A 21,414-nucleotide genomic window follows, 5' to 3' on the forward strand; every position below is an offset into this window, starting at 1 on the left:
AGCCGCTCCGCGGCATGTGGGATCTTCCCGGACCGGGGCACGAACCCGTGTCCCCTGCATCGGCAGGCGGACTCTCAACCACTGCGCCACCAGGGAAGCCCCTAAGGAGGATTCTTAAAAAAGAATTTAAGGAGTCTTGTGAATTTTCTTAATAAAAATCCTAATGCTCAATCCTGAGTGAAAACAAAATCAAGTAAGTTGTAAGTATTTCTTTAGGACCAAAATGATGGCACATGTCATTTCCCATTGTTCCTACAGGCTATAAAGATTTCCCAACGTGCAAACCTCTTACATGTTATCAATCCTTATTCAGCAAAGCCCTGTCTGGCCCCTTCTCACTTGTACTGCTGTTAGCCTTTTTCCCAAAACTTAAGCCTTTTAGTTCATCAGTGATTCTTTGCCCCTAATTTTAACATCCAAATCATATCTCTGACAGGCACAACCACTATCAAAATGGTCTGTCTTGTAAGCGCAGGTCCTATACTAACTTAGAAACACAGCTTTGCAAAGGCACTTAAATCCTGAAGATTGTATTGATGGGCGACTCAACTTGAAGCTCATTGCCTGTGGTGTGCAAAATACCAGTACATCCAGTGGTGGTTTGATGACCTAGATGGGACCTAGACTTCTTTTGCTGAAGTGTGAGATGCACACCTAAGTGTTGGGCAGGCCTGTTAGAGATGCTGGGAACCACTAGCCTGTTGCAAATGCTCTCCTATATCCCAATACGTGACATGTTTGAGAGAAAAAAAGGCCTCAAACATCCTTTGTATGCTTACAATGACACCAGGGATATTACACCAATGCATTTTACTGTTTGCTTCCCTCCATCCTCATAGCCGTGAAGCCATTCTTGCCACTGAACGCTGCCCACTGTAGAAACAGTCAACTTTATTTCCTTTTTGGGTCCTTCTGCTTTATCCTCCTCGACAATGTTCTTTTTCCAAAAACTCTATGACTCTATGGCCTTTTATTAATGTCAATTATAGACCAGCACCTTTTCTGGAGGGTGTTCTTTGGTTCCTGACTCAAGAGTGAATCTGATATACACAGAACCACAATATCCAATAGCCAGGTAAAAAATTAATATGAGGCCAGAAATGGATGGTGTTACATCCATTAACCATCAAAATGACTGGGCTACTTTGATGGATATCAAGGAATTCTGCTCCAGTGGTACTCACCATATTCCAAATCTGAACATTTCATTTCACCACAACTGAGGGTTGCACTCCTTTTAATTTCCTCCACTCCTGCCTGGCACTGTTTTCCTAGCTACAAATAACTATCTAGATAGCAGAATTTTCTGTGGTCAATCGGAGTAAGCATTAGAGAACACACTCCTATTATAAAGCTGCTGTCTATCAGGAGAGAGCCCATGGGAGGCCACCCTAAGGAGGAGCCGGAAAGGCTATCCTGGCGTCACTGTCCTCCAGGTAGCATATGAACCCTGAAAAATTGATCGTAGACACGTGGGACTCTTCCTTGTCACCAGCCCTTACCAACCCAATGGCATTTCACTGACTGTGCCCAGCCTGGGTTTCCCTAGTCCCTACTATTCTGACCTTGACAGGATCTGGTGCTCTGCCGTTCATTGTACATCTTACATCCCCTCATATTCCTGCTGTTACCAGGGCACACAAACATTAGCACCTGGATCACTTGGGTGGTGGTGATGATTCCAAAAGGGGAGTCAGAGAACTGATGGTGTATTTCTTCTATCTTCTAGAATTACTTATTGTATTCCACTGCCTTGGCTGAGAGACAAAGAAAGAGAAGACCACCGCTGAGGGCCATCTTGAGACTACCTGTGGCCAAAGTGATGGACGAGGCCCATCCTTGGCCAAAGGGAAGCCATTTAGCAGAATCTGGGAATCACGTCCCTGTACACCATGGTTCCTGATGCTGATCTCTTTTTAGCACTGCATCCTCAAAATGTCATCTCTCTAAGACATATGAGCTAATCCACTTGTACTATGTTTCTTATCTTCCATCGGTAAATATACCGGGTCACCATTTAGCTGTGATAATACGTAGTTTCTGAATGCTATAACCTAAAGGAAGTTAAGTTGATGCCATCAAAACATTTACTGTGGTGGTGTCAGGGTGTGATAAACTCACCTATCAAATGCAGAAACACTTGACACAACTTCAAAACCACAAGTCTAGTCAGCTGATTTAAAAATTGATTACGTAAAATTAATCAAACCAGTGATTTTATGTTATTTAAGCAGACAGCACAGCCAACGAAATTTATAGGTTATTCCCCTATAAACATTAATGTAGCAAACTGTGTGCCCCTTGGTTTCTTCAAGGTCCAAAGTTTCCTTAACTAAGTGGAGGCTGCAGAAACTGGCTTTTTATACAATTAATGTTCCACAACCAGATGAGGATTTCTAAGTGAAAAGGGTGGAACATTTTCTGTCTTCTTCCAGCCATAACTATCACTGAAATCTATTGCATTCATGATGTACTGTGGATATACTGTGGATCAGAACAACACACAAAGTTCCACCCTCTCAGAGCCTGACACAGGAAATAGAAAGCTGTGATTTGCTCAGAGAAGTCCTAGGGAAACAAATTCTCCTAAGGAAATATATTTTAAAAATCTTCCATTATAACTCATCCAAAAAGAAGCTATTAAGCATTGAACACTTTATAACTATAAAATATTAATATCTTCACCTATATTATTTTACATAAATCTTTCAAGGCAGGTAATATCACCATTTTCCAAACAAGGAAACTGAGGTTTATAGAAATTAAATTATTTTCTCAAGTGGTAGAGCCAACATTTGAATCCAGGTCCAAATCCTGCATTTGTATTGTAGTGGTTGTAAAATTTGTGCCGGCAGAGCCACGTAATTACTTAATCTGGGCCGTGGTTTCCTCGTCTGTAAAGTGGAACTAACACTGGCACCTAACAGGGTTTCTGAACCTCAGCACTACTGACTGTGGGTTAGATAACGCTTTGCTGGAGGGACTGTCCTATGCACTGTAGGATAGGTAGCAGCATCCCTGGCCTCTCCACTCATTAGATGCCACTAGCTCAGCCGCACAATTGTGACAACCCAACCGAAAATGGCTCCAGACATCGTCTAATGTCCCCTGGAGAGTAAAATCACTGGTTGAGAACCACTGACCTAAATTAAAGGACAGCTGTGAAGAGCCCATCAGTGAATACATACAAAGAGCCTCAGAGTATGTCTGGCCCAGAATATTTAATGTTAGATAGTTGGTGGTGAAGAAGGGTGAGGGGAGGAGGGGGAAGAGAAGAAGTAGTAGCCGTCGTAGGGGGAGCAGGATGGGGAGAGGAAGGAGGAGAAAAGGAAGAAGAAGAAATATCCTTGCATCTGACTAAATTGTATTGATGTTTTATTCAGGCCTGACTGGGTGGATATAATTGAATAACTCAGAGTTGATCAGAAAGAAAATAAAATTTAAAAAGACAGGTAAGCTTCTATCTTTTAGGATTATTTCAGGAAAGTTTCCATAATCCTTTTTCTTTTCTTATGAAGTAAAAATGTTTTACATATAAGATTACATATTAAACAGCCAAATAAATATTTGCTTAGTGTCATGTTCCACACATCAGCCTAAACCAAATACCATATTGAAGTCTATGTCCAGATTTGAATAGATGGAACATCCATCACTTAAAAGAGTATTATAAATACTATTTTTTCCTTAGTCAGGATTATTAACCTTGAAATGATTTTATCCTTGAGAACATTCGTCATGGATTAATACATTACTAATGAATGTTACAGCTGTGATTAGCGTGTTGAGATTATAAATGAAAGTAAACTATGAAATATGTCTTACCTAAAGTCTTAACAGGATCAGAGTAATCAGAGTCAGTAAACTGTCCCATGACGTTTGTGGCTCTAAATTTAAATCTATGAAATAAAAAACAACAACAATTTACATACCATATGACTTTTTTTCTATGAATAATTTAAGAAATGGCTGTGAAAAAGACATTTTTGTTAAAGAGAAAATTAACGTACAAAGTGTAAACTTGGAAATCAATCACTACCAGGACAAATAAATAATATCTTTACGTGAAACTATCTTGTACATGGACCTCTTGAACTTCATGAGAGAGTGACCAAAAGTTTGACCAGACTCATGAAGAGTCAGCAGGTTAATCAAATGAAGTAGATCACCTCCTTCATAGACTTATTTGGATGAAACCACTGAATGTCTGCACAGGCACACTTTATAAATATAAAGCACAATAACTGGTATACCTCAGCCACCTTTGAAAACGCCAATAAGCCAGATTTAGAATAGTCATATAAAACTTACCCTGTTCAAATATAAACAAATGAAGAACAATGCTTCTTAATTCCGAGTGTGCACAGCTGTATTTTCACTTTCTGTGCTTTCATGACATATGAAATACAAAATGGATGCAGAAGAAAATCAATCTTAAAAATCACTGGTTGAGGGCTTCCCTGGTGGCTCAGTCATTGAGAATCTGCCTGCCAATGCAGGGGACACGAGTTCGAGCCCTGGTCTGGGAGGATCCCACATGCCGCGGGGCGTCTAGGCCCATGAGCCACAACTACTGAGCCTGTGCGTCTGGAGCCTGTGCTCCGCAACAAGAGAGGCCACGACAGTGAGAGGCCCGCACACCGCGATGAAGAGTGGCCCCCACTTGCCACAACGAGAGATAGCCCTCGCACAGAAACGAAGACCCAACACAGCAAAAATAAATAAATTCGTTAATAAACTCCTACCCCCAACATCTTCTTTAAAAAAAAAAATCACTGGTTGATTCTGTCACCACAGAGACAACCGAAATTTACCTTATTTTAAAACTATGGGACTTCCCTGGTGGTACAGTGGTTAAGAATCCGCCTGCCAATGTAGGGGACATGGGTTCAAGCCCCAGTGCAGGAAGATCCCACAGGCCTTGGACCAACTAAGCCCGTGCACCACAACTACTGAGCCTGTGCTCTAGAGCTCACGAGCCACAACTACTGAGGCTGCATGCCACAACTACTGAAGTCCATGCTCCTAGAGTCCATGCTCCGCAACAAGAGAAGCCACCGTGGTGAGAAGCCTGCGCACCGCAACGAAGAGTAGCCCCCACTCGCCACAACTAGAGAAAGCCCGCGGGCAGCAACGAAGACCCAATGCAGCCAAAAATAAATAAATAAATATATTTTAAAAAGGAAATCTGTACTCTTTAAAAAAACAAAACTATGAACCTACAAGCATTTTAAAATATAAAACTAATCTACATTAATAAATTGCACTTCATAATTTAATCCCTACTCTTCTCAAATTCTTATGATTTTATGGATTATATGAAATGTTTTGGAAAAAATTATGTAAAATCAACAATTCTTGGATAAATATTAAACTGTGGTATATTATTTCTGTAACTGTTATTGTATGATGATTAATTTCAGGCCATAACTTAGTAAACCAAGTAATTGTACTTAATAACAGATAATAAAGCATTCTTTTTTCAAATGTCTAACTTCTCTAACTTTTCTAATGTTAACTTGTCCTAGGATGTTTATGAAGAATTTAACAGTGCTTTAGCAGGCAAAAATGAAACTAGCTGTATTTTTCAAATTTAGTAGTAAAAATTATATTTTGAAAATTAAATAATTTAAATAATTAAAAAATTATAGTCATGACACAAAATAACAGTCAATTTAGTAGGAGAAAAATAACCAATTTAGCAAAGCATTTAATAAAGCTAAAATATCAGCATTGGTTTTTATATTAGATTATTATAATCTACACAATACCAAATATTAAAGTGAATTGTAAAGATTTCAATTCCTCATTCAGTTGTTTGATAGTATGAAAAGCTGAAAATGATTGCTATGACTGAGGTAAACTGAAGCCATAATTAACTGAAAGACTAGGATCATGTTTCTAAAAACCTGACATTAGCATGCATGGCAGAGGAATGAAAAACACAAAACAGTACACATTAGTCACATTGCCCTTTACAGAAAGAATTAAATTCTACCTGCGTTCTCCAATTTGCACATTTTTCATATTGCCCTTAGTCACTTAACACATCAAACCATGATTACTTTTAAGCTTGCCTCCTTTCCCTACAACTGTATGTTTACGGGATGTAAGGACAATGCCTTGTCGATCTTTATCATGCATTAGGTAACAATACATTATGGATGCCCAGCACTTACTAGAAAGATGACAAGAGGGTAGATGGATGATGAAAGTTGTCAGCTAGCTTGCTAACATGATGCATAGTAAGCATAAACTATACTTACAAGTATTGCTTTTTTGGTTTCAGAGGTCCATTGCAGATTTTGTCTTCATTGCCAGGAATCATACATGCATTATCAGCACCTATGATGTAAATTTCTTCATTGCCACTAAACTTTGTCTTTTCCTCTGTACATGGGGGATTAGGAAAGCCTTCATTTGTAAAATATGGCCTTGGCTTATTAAAATATGCATCATACCATTTTGTTACATTTCCATCATGCTGAGCTATTTTCAGAAAAAAGAATAATGATTACAAGTAATATCCAAATGTATTTTCACATTTATAAAGGGTGTTTCTATAATTGCACGAGGAAAATCTGGATGTAACATCCGTCACTCTGTGAACCACCAGGGATGATTCAGCTGATCTACCTGGATAATTAGGGAACCCTATCCATTCCCATCACACATGAATCCATAGGCATTGTGGAGAATGACTTCTCGGAGAAAAAACATTCCTCAGTCAAGGGTAACTAACTCTCTCTTTCACACCTCCAAAGAAGCTGTCAAGACTCCATCCTGCCAAAATCAAAACAATCCTACCAGCATATGGAATAAATAAATCACATATTTTAACCATGCCTTTTTAAATTTTGGTAAAATATTTTAGGCATATATTAATGATCAGTAAAATTAATGATAAATTAATAATACTGACGATCTATTAAACTCAAGAGATGTGTAATAATCAGGAGTCAATCTTATATTACTAATTTTGAGTTGAAATGTCTTTAGCATTCAGCAGTTCACACACTGCAATTTGACAAGATAAGCTGGCATGTGATGATACCTCCTGCTTCTGCTACAAGCACCTGTACATTTTTGATTGGTCCATGGTCATCATTATAGTAACATATTGGCATTCTGATTGTAATTGTTGTTGCAGTCACAAGAAGTTTTCCCGTGGCATCATAAATAGGGGTTGGTTTGGTTTTTGGTCGTGCTGGAGCTATAAACAAAGAAGAAATATCACTACCACTTCATTTTTTGTTTCTGCAGAGAAAATCATTTTGAATTCTCCTTTCATGCAGTAATTTACAGATAAAGTGATGACAAATATAACAAATGAAACAGATTTTTGTTTGGATACAGCAGATATTTAGCAATTATTACCTCCTAATGGTATAATTATATATTTGAGACTTGCCTAAGATAATGGGACCCAGGTGTGATTTTCAGACATCTGATTCCTCTTTATATATTAAAGGAATTCAAACTATATTTATAATTTTCACAAATGCATTAAATCATACTAGTATTTTCATGTTTTTTTTTTCTTTTGCTTCCTTTAGCTGATTTACCAGTTTCTATTCTAGTCATACCAGGAGCCCTGCCCTCTAACCCTGCAGTTATCCATACCAAACATCTGGATGGTATCCTCACATATTTTTCTCTATGTTCACATAATCATATAAAAATACATACAGTCACACACAATGGATTCTTCTCACTGATATGTTTTAATGGTGCTATATTAAGTATTATAATTACCCCACATACTGTTTTTCTCACTTAAATAAGACTTGTGTAAATCTTTTCAAGTCACCAAGTTCTGGCTAACTCATTCTTCTTAATGACTATGTTGTATACCATGGTGCAACTGCATCATATTTATTCAGTCATTCATCTAGTGATGGGAATTCACTTTTCCTTCAGGTTTTGAACATTTGCTTCACTACTCAGCCTTATACATTTAGCTTTATTTACTGATCCTTTTATTTCTATGGAATATATTCCCAAGGGCAGAATTTCTGGAACAAAAGAAACATGTACTTTTAACTTTAACAGATATTGCCAGAATAATTTTCTAAAAGTGCCATGATAATTCACATTTTACCGTCCATGCATGCGAGTATCTCCAAAATCAATATTTGTAGAAGCTCCTCTTGTTTCATTTCATCTTATAGCTACATACACTAGCTGAGCATCAGTAAGTTGCTTAATCAAACTTCAATTCTCATATTTATAAAATCTTTTTAAAAAGCCTCTCCGACAATGCCATAAAATTGGCAATATCATTTCCATTTTATACATGAGGAAAATGGCCTTCTGCTACATAGCGGTAAGAGGGAACTATCAAGACTGGAACCAAATCTTTCTGACTTGATGCCTTAGCTCACTCCTCTGAGACATAAAAGTTACGATGACATTACATGTATAGAAGTTTATTGGGGAAAATATCTATGATAATAAAGGGGCAGGGGGCAATAGCCAGTGGCAAGATCACAGGCCTGACACGTGTGAATGGGGAGGAGGAAGGAAGAAAGGACTCAGCAGGAAGGGCTTCAGGTTTCAGGGAGTTCTGAGAAACTGAGAGAGGCCACTGGGGAGTCCCCAAGACAAGGTTTCCAGTTAGAGGATCTGACATGGGACAGTACTATCCAACTCGGCATTATCTGTCAAATGCAAATCTAATGAGACAACTATTAATCCAGTGTCACTCCATGTCATTAATAAAATCATGCATATTACTGGAGAAAAATTCATTTCTCTAGGACCGAACCACTGCCCCTTAGTACTCATATATCTTCTCTAGATAACTGGTCATGAGTCTATCCACCCTATGTAAGGCATGGAAAGTCAGAACTAGTCATCTCTACCTGAGGATGAGCAAAGTATCTGAAATGGGAAGTTTTACTAAATAAATATAATGCATCTATTGTTACCTGTATACTGAATATATGGATATGTCTGCCACTAAATAACAAAGATAAATTAGGATGGTATGAGGTAAGCTCTTCTTTATGAAGTCATTTTCTAAAGTAGCTGATATTTTTTAGACTTCAGGAGTTTGTACATTCCAAGTACATATTTATCAACTAAAAGCAAATAACACAAATAGTATTATAGTTATATAAACTACCCATTGATAAAAAAGTAAAATTTATCAGCTTCATCTTAGTGATTATTTCTTATTCTTAACAATGCTTGTTTCCAGGCACTGTCCCATGGGTTTTTCAAAGATTATCTCTTTTAATCCTCACAGCAACTTATGAGGTAGGAATTAGTATTATCTCCATTACAGGCTTATAGGTGTTAAGAAACGTGTCCAAAGTCAAACAGGTATCAAGTGGCCAATCCAGAATTCAACCTCAGCAACTTGACTCTAGACTCAGCCTAAAAGCTGGCACTTTTAATCACTGTGCTGTGCTATGCTTACCAAAGACTGAGAAAAGCTACTTTTTGTTTCAGAGAGAGGAGCATCAGGTGGAATTCTACTAAAGGTCAATACACTTTTTTTTTTTAATCTCTCTGCAGGTTTTACACAGGATTTTAGAGAAGTGGCAAAACTGTGTGCATATTTTCAGTCTTGAGAAGGCACCTTGAATGACTGAATGCCCCGAAGTCCTCTTAATAATCTTTTATGGCTTTTGTGGGATTTGGTGGGGGAGGCAGTCTCCAAATTTTTGTACATTTTCTATGAAAAAAAAATCCCTGTCAATAATGAATTGATAGATCTACTTTTTTTTTTTTTTTTTTTTTTTTTGCGGTATGCGGGCCTCTCACTGTTGTGGCCTCCCCCGTTGCGGAGCACAGGCTCCGGACGCAAAGGCTCCGGACGCGCAGGCTCAGCGGCCATGGCTCACGGGCCCAGCCGCTCCGCGGCATATGGGATCCTCCCAGACCGGGGCACGAACCCGTATCCCCTGCATCGGCAGGCGGACTCTCAACCACTTGCGCCACCAGGGAGGCCCGATAGATCTACTTTTATAGTCAGAGTCATAAAGTTGATTATATGGTAGTTCAGTAAGCACTATTTGATTAACTGAAAAGAATCTGACTTTCAAAATAAATAAAGATCAGTCAAGGAATCTAATTAGAACTAGTCAAAGTCTAGTCATGGATAATTTAAAGGAGCTTTCTTTTCAATAAAATTTAAAAAACATAAAATACAATTACAAACCTTGTCTCAGAAAAGTTTAAATTTAGCAGAAAGGAAATATAAGATAAATAGCAGTGGGCATTCTCTGTAATTAACATGGTAATTTGCATTATGATTAAGACATTTTAATTATAGCCTGAATAAGCATACATTACTTATTACTTAATATATGCTTATTTTATGCATATGCATCATTTAAAAGCTTAACTACATCCTTAACTCTAATACAGAATACAAATTATAATTACTCTTTGATTAATAGTATTTTATGGGAAGGCAGCTCATGTACCTTTAATATCCATGGTTATTCTCATTTGAACCTTTGGCCCTGCACCAGCACTGTTGATCGCATAAACCTAAAACAAAGAAACACCTTGTTATTATTTTCAAATTATTGCATATGTGTATGTATAACTGATTATGGTTATATGTCATTTTAAGATGATTGCACTTTTGAAAACAATTCATATAGTCTGTTAATTATATTTTCTTACGCTCAAGTTAATATATGGAGGAAGAACATTAGCAATAAAATAGTTCTTACAACGGATATTATGGTACTAAGCCCTGAGAACAAAGGCTGAGTGACCTAAACAGCCCTATCATACAGACCAAGAGTGATGTGGCTTCAGTTTGAACCTTTAGGAGGAAAGAGCAGAAAAGTCACTATGTCTACACTCTCTCTTCATCTACTCTAACATCTGTTCCTTCTCTCTGTAGCCAGGTTGACTCCGACTTTCTTTAAATCCATATTCAAGACGCTCTTTTTTTCCTTCTCTGAGATGAAACCCTATTCCTCAGCCTCCCAGTTTTCCTGTATTAAATCATCCCTCTGAAAGTTGGCCTTTATGCCTTGCTTCACCCCTGCCCCAAAGTATCTGATGCTATACCCTGCATAATGCAGCATATACACATAAAGCATTTCTGTTTGTATCTACAGCAGGTGATTTACACAAATGTGAATCCTTTCAATTAACTTTGTGCTTAGGAAGCTGCAGACACAGCCTCTTCTTTCATTCACTTTATCATGCTATGTAAAATAAAGACTGTGTACTTGGCCAATTTCATTGTATTCAATAAAGCAATTCAGAATATATCTTTATTGGAATTAATAAATTTGTTTCATACGTTAGTGACCCACCCTCCACCCCCTGGATAGTTTAAGAAGTATTTTGATTGAATTAAAATAGTAATATACATGATGTGGTAGGTATACTAAATAAACCAAGCCCATAAAATGTAGCTTAAAAATACCTAAAGGAAATATTTATTGGTGCATGTAATTTTAAAAAGGAAGTATTCAAAATAAAAGTGATGTTATGAAGTGCTTAATTATTTTTATTTCTTTACAATCTAAACTTTAAGTGAGATAATAAAGTTGGGCAGTGTTTCTCAACTTGCAGTGAGAAAGAAGTCACTTGCAAATCCTGTTAAAAGAAGATCTGTAGGTTTTGATTCAGTAGGTTGGGACAGGTGCGAAAGTTACACATTTCTAATAAACTCTCAGGTGTTGAGGACACTATGTTGCACTTTGCAAACAATCAGATGTTTTTCTTTAAATTATGAATTGGTTGTACTTTATTTCCTGTTTTTTCTTTAATTTGCAAGAGCTAAAACTGTTACCACACTTGCTACCTACCATAACTATTAATATCCTACATAGAAATTACTATTCTTATTACTAATTTTTCAGATAAGGAAACTGAGGCACAGATTAGAGGAAATTGCCCAGAAAGAAACTAGCAGAGCCAGAATTTGAACTTAGGTCAGTTCATTCCCTTAACCACCACCTTCTAATAGATCTTCTACAACGGGGGTTCATTTAATGGTACGTGCAGCAAGAATCCTAGCAAGTCAGATTATATAATGAGATATAAAGTTCGCGAGGGAACACAGATTATTAATGACAGTTTTCTGATATAAAGAGTTGATAGGAAGATTAGTTATGGAGCTATATGAATGTATAGGGTGAATTCTATGTTGCTTAAAAGATGATTTTCTGAACTATATGATTCTGTTTGAAAATTCTAAGACATGCAAAAATAGTGAAAGGATGAAACAAATTGTGTGTCTGGGGGTATGTATATGAACTCACATACATATTTACTTTACCAAATGGATAATTTAGAGTTAAGATGTAAAATGATATTAGCTTTTAGTAATAGTTGTGTGAAATACATGTGAATTTCAATCACATAGTTATTTCTGACCTGCCTTTGAAATTTGTTTTTCCACTTTCCACCTATAATCACACAGAAACAGTTTTTCTTTAGGCAGAATCATCTCATTATATATATCTGCTCTTTAACTTTTATTTATCGATTTTATTTATTTTTGGATGCATTGGGTCTTCATTGCTGCTCGCAGGCTTTCTCTAGTTTTGGTGAGCAGGGGTCACTGCTCTTTAACTTTTAACGTGGATTTTCTTCCTGCTTTATTTCTGGATTTCCACTATAATTGTGCAAACTTTTTTGTTGTTTACATATTTTCACAGGACTTGCTGTATTAAAATAGAAAATCAGCAATTTTGTTTCTCCAAATTTATTTTCAGTTGGCATGTCTTAAGCGATCCCACGAAAAGATAGGAAAAATGTATTATGTACATAAGCTGCAGTATTTTTGAATGCTGAGTTTGTAAACCAACTTTGTAAGACAGGTGAATAATTAAAAGCTATGTATTCTTACACTGATGTTGTACGTATGTCCGCCTTTTAGTCCTTCTAACATTGCAATGACAGATGTGTCCGTTTTCTGGATAATACTGAGGTTGCGAATCTGGACAGCAGTGGGATCATCTTCTTGGTAAACCAAAGCTTGATACACTTGGATATTTCCATTAGGTTGAGAAGGGGGAAGAAATGTTAACTGAAATTTTGTAACTTCATCTGGTATCTTCTGAAATGTCATGTTGTTCGGTGGGTCCTTAGGGACTGAAATGAAATATTTAGCAATTACAATTTTTTAAAAATTTGTGTTCATTTTGATATCCATATAAAACTGATTTGCTTCAAGTTTCTGTTTATAAAGAGTATTACACAGATCATTTAAGCCATTTAATTTTGAAAACAAGCAAAATGGCTCATGCATTATAGAATCATTGACATCTATAAATCACAGAAACCATAACAGTGATCCAATTTATTTGCTTATTTATTTAGCCTTTTATAATATATGTATTTTTATACAGAATGCATTTCTATGATACTCTGAACTTAAAAATAATGTAGACTCACAGGAAGTTGCAAAAATCATACATACAGTCCCCTGTAACCTTCCCCCAGCTTTCCCCAGTGGTGATATCTTATATAACTGTTGTTTAATATCAAACCTGGAAACAGACACTGGTACAATAATGTTGACTATAGACGTTATTCAGTTTTCACCATTTTTCATGCTTTCCTGTATCTGCGTGTAGTTCTATGCAATTTAATGCCACGTGTAGATTCCTGTAACCATCACCAGAAACGAGATACAAAACTATTCCATCACCGTAAAGAAATGTCCTCTTGCTCTCCCCTTAGACTTGCGCTCCATGCCTCCTCACAACACTAATCAATCTCCATTTCCATAGTTTTGTCATTTGCAAAAGACAATAGCACAGTGACCTTGAGGTCCATCAGGGTTGTTGTATATATCAATAGTTCATTCTATTTTTATTGCTGAGTAGTGTTCCATTTTATGGATGTACGAGTTTAATTTATAAAAATATTTGGGCTGTTTCCAGTTATTTTGTTGTTGTCATTACTAATAAGTCTTCTATTAACATTCATTTACGGATATTTGCATGGACATTAAGTTTTCAATTCTCTATGATAATTGCCCAAGAGTGTAATTGGTGGATCATGAGGTAAGTGCATTAAAAAAATTTTTTTAACATCTTTATTGGAGTATAATTGCTTTACATTGGTGTGTTAGCTTCTGCTTTATAACACATATACATATATCCCCACATATCCTCCCTCTTATGTCTCTCTCCCAGCCTCCCTATCCTGCCCCCTAGGTGGTCACAAAGCACTGAGCTGATCTTGATCTCCCTGTGCTATGCAGCTGCTTCCCACTAGCTGTCTATTTTACATTTGGTAGTATATAAAAGATCACCAAACTATTTTTACATTGTAGCTATACCCTTTTACATTCCCACTAGCAATGTATGACAGAGATCTAGTATTTCTGCATCTTTTCCAACATTTGGTATTATCACTATTTTAAAAATTATTATTTCATCTGTTCTAGTAGATGTATAGTGGTACATCACTGTGGTTTCAATTTGCATTTCCTCAATAGCTAATGGTGTTGAAAACCTATCTTATCATGAGTTTATTTGCCAGTCATATTTCCTCTCTGGTAAAATGTCTGTTCACGTTGTCAATTTTCTAATTGGATCCTTTTTAAGTGTTGAATTTTAAGATTTCTTTATGTTCTAGATATTACAGTTTATTTTGGATAAATAAAAGTTATCCTAACATATAATTAGCTAAATATCAATAAATTATTATTTTAAAATGATACACATGAGGATAAAATTATTTATGAATCATTTTATGAAAGACTAGTTTTTGTTGTACTACATAATCAGTGTTCTTTAAATAAATGACTCATTGAATGAACATAACTTATTTTGATCACATTGAAATGGATATTCCATTCTAAATTTTAAAATTCTAAGTAAAGAATTTCCATGAAAAGGCTGTTAATATTTGGCTATCAATGATTCAGATATTGTTGCAAACATCCCTAGAGATAGTGCCCTATGGCAAGCAAAAAATAAGTAAATAAATAACAGTGAGAAAAAAAAAGAGAAAAGCAAATAAACATGTCATTGTGCCAAATAACACAGGATGAAAAAATGCATAGCTGAAATAAAGGTTAAATTGGTTCAACACACATTTTCACAACTTTTGCTGTTATACATGTTTATGCTACATAAGAAACATATATATTTTTTCTTTTTATAAGAATTGTTTCTCTAAAATTAGGATCAGCTTTAAAAAGTTGAATACATGAAAGAATTATCTGAATGATAGAAAGGACCTTCTATCCACCAAATATCTTTCGTTTGACATCTAAAATTCTACTCTTAGAGGTTTAGTGGAAATTTCTTAAACTATGATATCCTTGGAAGAGTTAGCACATTAGGATTTGCAATCAGTGCTTTGTGGTGTGAATGTGAGTAAGTTTAGCAGCAACTTTCCTCACAGATAGGTAGGATAGGGAAGAAGAACAAAAAGTATAATAAGAAAATAAGTACCTGGAATATACATGGCCACAAAATGGAAACAAGCAGAACTTTAGGGTGCTGAGGATAGGATGTACTTTTCAATTTAGAACCGTACGTTTATAGACAACAGAGTATGTAGCATAATGAAAAGACTAGCTAAAAAAGATTTTACCTCCTATACTTACCTTACAGATAGCAACAAATAAACTATAGCAACACATCCCTTCATGTGATCTTTCCAAAGATATATCTGGTGGCAAAGAACATCAGGAGTCTGAAGGAGGATGGGGCAAGCGAGTTCTGGGAAGTTGACTTTCCACATTAAATTCTTATTGGTTACAATTTTATTATTCATTCAGACCCTGTTCATAGGAACTGGAGGAAATCTGTATAGATTCTGACATTTATCAAATAGATTATGTAATAAAACGTCACTTAACTAAGTGAAGAAAACAGATATGGTAAAACATAGCCTGGGTTCTAATTTTGAATTCTAGATTATTTAATAATAGAGTATTATTACTTTAATGTGCATTTAAACCATGGGAGAGAAATAATTAAAATAGAATTTAAGGTGAAGCTTTATTGGCTATAGACAGTTGGACAAAATCATCTCTTAGGCAAGGTAACTCAACTTCTGAAACAGTGTTTAAATAAATGCAAAAAAGTACAATTGGTTACCTTATTATGAACTAATTTATTTTTGTATTTACAAGTATTGATTATTCTACATAATTCCACTTTGCCTCAAAAATGTAAATACAAAGCTTTACTTTTGTCAGCCACAGTGAGTCATTGAATTTTAAACTTATATGCTTAAAAAATGTCTTTTAACACATATGCTTTGTAGGGTAAGGTGTGAGAAACTGTAAAAGAGACACCGAACTCAGTCAATTTTTAGCATGAAAAATAAACCTTACCTGATTCTAAAGTAGTAACAATCACTTCAGCACTCGACTTTCCTTCCACATATGCAGCACTAATATTTCCAGTGAATGCAGTGATCACCACGGAATACCTTGTGAATATTTTCAAATCTTTAATTTCTATGGTTTTATTTTCTCCATTTGACTTGATTAAGGAAATATTAAATTCATCACTATCTACCTACAGGAAAAAATAGCTAACAATTAAAGGAAGCAGCACTTGAGATACAAATCACTAAAACATAATAATAGAAAGCTATGAGTGGTATATTTTTCTAGCCAAGATTTAAAAATTCTTTTATTTACAGTCAGATGGACCTGGGAAATCCAAAGTGCTACTTTAACAGTTTACTAATTACAATTATTTCAACAATTGAAAGTAAAAGAAAAAAATCAATCACAATTAATCAGAACAAGCAGAAATCATCTCTGCAGTCAATGAAATTTATACTCCAATTTTTTTAAACATCTTTATTGGAGTATAATTGCTTTACAATGGTGTGTTAGTTTCTGCTGTATAACAAAGTGAATCAGCTATATATACACATATATCCCCATATCTCCTCCCTCTTGCGTCTCCCTCCCACCATCCCTATCCCACCCCTCTAGGTGGTCACAAAGCACCGAGCTGATCTCCCTGTGCTATGTGGCTGCTTCCCACTAGCTAGCTGTTTTACATTTGGTAGCATATGTAAGTCCATGCCACTTTCTCACTCCGTCCCAGTTTACCCTTCCCCCTCCCCGTGTCCTCAAATCCATTCTCTACTTCTGCATCTTTATTCCTGTCCTGCCCCTATGTTCTTCAGAACCTTTTATTTTTTTTTTTTAGATTCCATATATATGTGTTAGCATACATTGTTTTTCTCTTTCTGACTTCACTCTGTATGACAGACTCTAGGTACATCCACCTCACTACAAATAACTCAATTTTGTTTCTTTTTATGGTTGAGTAATATTCCATTGAATATATGTGCCACATCTTCTTTATCCATTCATCTGTCGATGGACACTTAGGTTGCTTCCATGTCCTGGCTATTATAAATAGTGCTGCAATGAACATTGGGGTACATGACTCTTTCTGAGTTATGGTTTTCTCAGGGTATATGCCCAGTAGTGGGATTGCTGGGTCATATGGTAGTTCTATTTTCAGTCTTTTAAGGAACCTCCATACTGTTCTCCATAGTGGCTGTATCAATTTACATTCCCACCAACAGTGCAAGAGAGTTCCCTTTTCTCCATACCCTCTCCAGCATTTATTGTTTCTAGATTTTTTGATCATGTCCATTCTGACTGGTGTGAGGTGATACCTCAGGGTTGTTTTGATTTGCATTTCTCTAATGATTAGTGATGTTGAGCATTCTTTCATGTGTTTGTTGGCAATCTGTATATCTTCTTTGGAGAAATGTCTATTTAAAATCTTCTGCCCATTTTTGGATTGGGTTGTTTGTTTTTTTGATATTGAGCTGCATGAGCTGCTTGTAAATTTTGGAAATTAATCCTTTGTCAGTTGCTTCATTTGCAAATATTTTCTCCCATTCTGAAGGTTGTCTTTTCATCTTGTTTATAGTTTCCTTTACTGTGCAAAAGCCTTTAAGTTTCATTAGGTCCCATTTGTTTAATTTTATAGTCCAATGTTTTATAGAAGAAAGAATATAGGTTGGTACCCAGCCATCAGGGGTTCAAATCCCAACCTGGTCACTTAATAACTCCTGTAGCATTTGATAAGTCATTTATGCTCTCTGTCTTACTTTCTGTATATGTAAGATTGGGGTGATAATATCTACTTAAAGTATTTTAATGATTTAGAAAAAACAGATCTGAAGTAGCTGGCACAGAAATTTGCAATTTTTTTTTACCATGACCAACAAAAATGAAACACATTTTGCAACATAATTCAGGATGTGTGTGTGTGTGTGTGTACTCTTTATAACTGAAAATTGCTTTTCAGAAATACAACTTCTGAAATGCACTTTGATATTTTCTGCTCTTTTTAATTTTATTCCAATTCATTAAAAAAATGCTGGTCATAATTGAAGTTTGAAAAACTGATCTAGCACCATGCAAGGCACTAAGTAAGGAATCAGTTAATTAACATGATGTCATAATTATTATATGTGTACAAATGAGTATGCTTAGGTATATTAAATATAGTTGTATAATTTATTTAAACATAGTCTGTCTTTGATGGAGAGTCTGGCCTATTCACTGTAGGGATTAAACATAGCTAAAGTTTCTAGCACTAAATAGAAGGGCTTTTCCTGAGATGAACAACAGCAAATTTGAAATCCTATTGTGCCTGCTTCTCTCAAGTACTTGAAAGACTTAAAAACAAGTTGAATACACTGTCCTCACTATCAAGTTCATTTTCAACTTGACCCTCTCTCGTAACTTTGAAAGATGTTTTTTTGTTTAATATGTTCTTCAAATGCTCTTTTCTAAGAGCTTTTTAAACTAAAAACGATGTTGCTATGAGAAACACAGCAAAAGGCTGAAAAATACCATATCTGCAAAAAGTCAAACAGATCAAACCAGAGCAGTGGAGGGAGGTGTTCCACTTTTAAAATGGCAGAAAAACAAATCAATCAGTGTAGGAATCCAATTGATCGGGTGCATGCACCCACTGGTAGAAAGTGTGTATGTATTTAATTAGTTGTCAACATCTAAATATCACATACAAATCGGGCTTTTAAAATTTCCCCTATGACTAGGCTTATATTCATGCTGGGTAACAGTTATCTAGAGATGAGTGACAGGTGACTCCTCTAATGGGGCAGGGGTCTCCAATTCATCACTGAAGCTTCATTGTGACTGTTCCTTGATGTTCGTTGCCTGACTACTATAGCTATTTCGACTCTGATTTTATTGAGTTGAGCTGAATTCCTCAAGATTCCATAGCAACTTGGTAGCTGAGACAAGATTTACTCCCAGGTCTTTGAAGGGTCCAGACCTCTCTACACAAAGTCATGGGGCGTGGTCTTATAAAGTAAAACTAAACTATTCCAATGCCTTCCATTAAAAAATGGATAACAAATAGCAAGTAGTAAAACACGAAATAAAATGCATGTGATCTACTGTATCTTAAAAAATATACAGTAAAATTCAAAAAGAATGCTGGGCCCTCAGATACAGCATGTAGAAAAATTCATTTTCTTTCTTCACTAAACCTACTATCATTAACTAATATTTGTCCACTTACCCAGGACTGAAACCTCAGACCTCTTTGACCCATCATTTCCCTTCAATCAGTTCCAAATTTGTTTGCTCATATTTGACCATCATTTATTATAATGAAATGTCTGCCATTTTTTTGAAGTGTGGTTGTTTTATATACATTGTCAGTAATTAGATTCTGATTCTATTTTCCTCTCCTTTGCCTGCCCCACCTGCACTCTTCCCCACCTGGTACACTCCCATTTAATTCTTACATCCCAGAACAGAACAAATTTAATCTTCTCTGTGCAGTCTCCTCTATATATTATGTCCCCCATAACAGAAACTTTAATTACTTTGTTAGTTTATATTCCAAAAAAGACTGCATACCTCATACTCTACAATTAGCTCTTTATATTCTGGTGTCATTCTCTAGAGTGTGAGCTACTTGGAAGCAGAACTTTGTTTTCTATCTTTGTCTTGGTGAAAGAAGCTACTAAGTATTTGCTAAGTTAAAAAATAAAGGGACTGACAAACAAAGGGCCACAAAATGCATTAATTTCCAGTAGAATCATCCAGGATGATACCTGAGCCCATGTATCTTTATTCAAGATTGTCAATTTTTGCTTAATTTGAGTCTTTTAAGGGAAGAGTTTTATGCCCTTGCAGTTAGTATTTGGCAGAGGCCAGGCTGCAGCATAAGTCCTAAATTCAGTGACATACGTTCTTCTTTGGCCTGCAAGCAAATGACTTTTGAAGGTAGATAGTTATATATTCATGAAATGAGCTGAAGATAAACTCTATAAGGATAATGACCACGTCAGACTTGTTCACTTCTACATACCCAGCACGTACCACAATGCTGGCATTTGAATGTATTTAAAAGTGTGTTGGGAGTTTGGGATTGACACGTACACACTGCTATATTTAAAATAGATAACCAACAAGGACCTACTGCATAGCACAGGGAACTCTGATCAATATTCTGTAATAACCTAAATGGGATAAGAATTTGAAAAAGAATAGATGCATGTATATATGTATAACTGAATCACTTTGCTGTACACCTGAAACTAACACAACATTGTTAATCAACTATGCTCCAATATAAAAATTTAAAAAATAAAGTGTGTTGAAAGAATGAAGGGAAGAAGGAACAAATGACAACTTAGTTCCAAGAAACCTAGGGAAACTCTGAAGTGTTAGAATCTGTTTGAATTTTTGCTATCTTTGATCCAAAGGTGTTTTGGTGAGCATATATTTCAGTTTGGCAATTTTTATTTGCTTTTTTATGGTTTTTCCTATTTTCCATCATACCATTGTCTACTGGTTTTAGCCACGTCTTAATATTTGAGAAGTTATTTATCATCTCTGTGCCTCAGTTACCCTTTATGCAAAATGAAGATGATAATATTTACATCAAAATGTTATTAGATAAGATATGATAATACAATGCATATAAAGAGCTAATATGTAACTGAAATAAGCAATTACAATATTAGTTATCTTTCCATCCTTCTCTTTCCCTTGCTCATTTTTAATCTCAGTAAGAATGCTAAGAGAATGAGGTTATAAATCACTTTTTTTAATGTTTTGTTTTTCCCTCCTTTAAACACAACCAAATTCCAAGAGAGAGCTATTTTCCTTAATAAAGTATCTTTTACTTGATAGAGCACAGCATTAACATTTTTTTTTTTTTTTTTGCGGTACGCAGGCCTCTCACTGTTGTGGCCTCACCCATTGCGGAGCACAGCCTCTGGACGCGCACGCTCAGCGTCCATGGCTCACGGGCCCAGCCGCTCCGCGGCATGTGGGATCTTCCCGGACCGGGGCACGAACCCGTGTCCCCTGCGTCGGCAGGCGGACTCTCAACCACTGCGCCACCAGGGAAGCCCCAGCATTAACATTTTATAATTTGCTTTTAATGCTATTACCAGAGCATTTGTCATTCGTGTTGATTATTTTTGGCTAAT

The 21,414-nt window shown here is 36.0% G+C and overlaps 1 protein-coding gene across 1 annotated transcript in view; it reads right to left on the reverse strand.

Moving 5' to 3' along the window:
• Positions 1-21,414, reverse strand: part of PTPRQ (protein tyrosine phosphatase receptor type Q) — a 208,795-nt gene that overhangs the window by 50,474 nt on the left and 136,907 nt on the right. The window contains exons 28-33 of the mRNA XM_060113113.1: positions 16,286-16,472; positions 12,833-13,077; positions 10,437-10,503; positions 7,055-7,213; positions 6,267-6,489; positions 3,826-3,899 (exon numbers count right to left, since the gene is read on the reverse strand). Coding sequence (XP_059969096.1) covers positions 3,826-3,899; positions 6,267-6,489; positions 7,055-7,213; positions 10,437-10,503; positions 12,833-13,077; positions 16,286-16,472 — 955 coding nt within the window. The remainder of the gene's footprint in view (positions 1-3,825; positions 3,900-6,266; positions 6,490-7,054; positions 7,214-10,436; positions 10,504-12,832; positions 13,078-16,285; positions 16,473-21,414) is intronic.

This window comes from Mesoplodon densirostris, chromosome 11 (genome assembly GCF_025265405.1).
Source record: "Mesoplodon densirostris isolate mMesDen1 chromosome 11, mMesDen1 primary haplotype, whole genome shotgun sequence".
Taxonomy (NCBI): domain Eukaryota; kingdom Metazoa; phylum Chordata; class Mammalia; order Artiodactyla; family Ziphiidae; genus Mesoplodon; species Mesoplodon densirostris.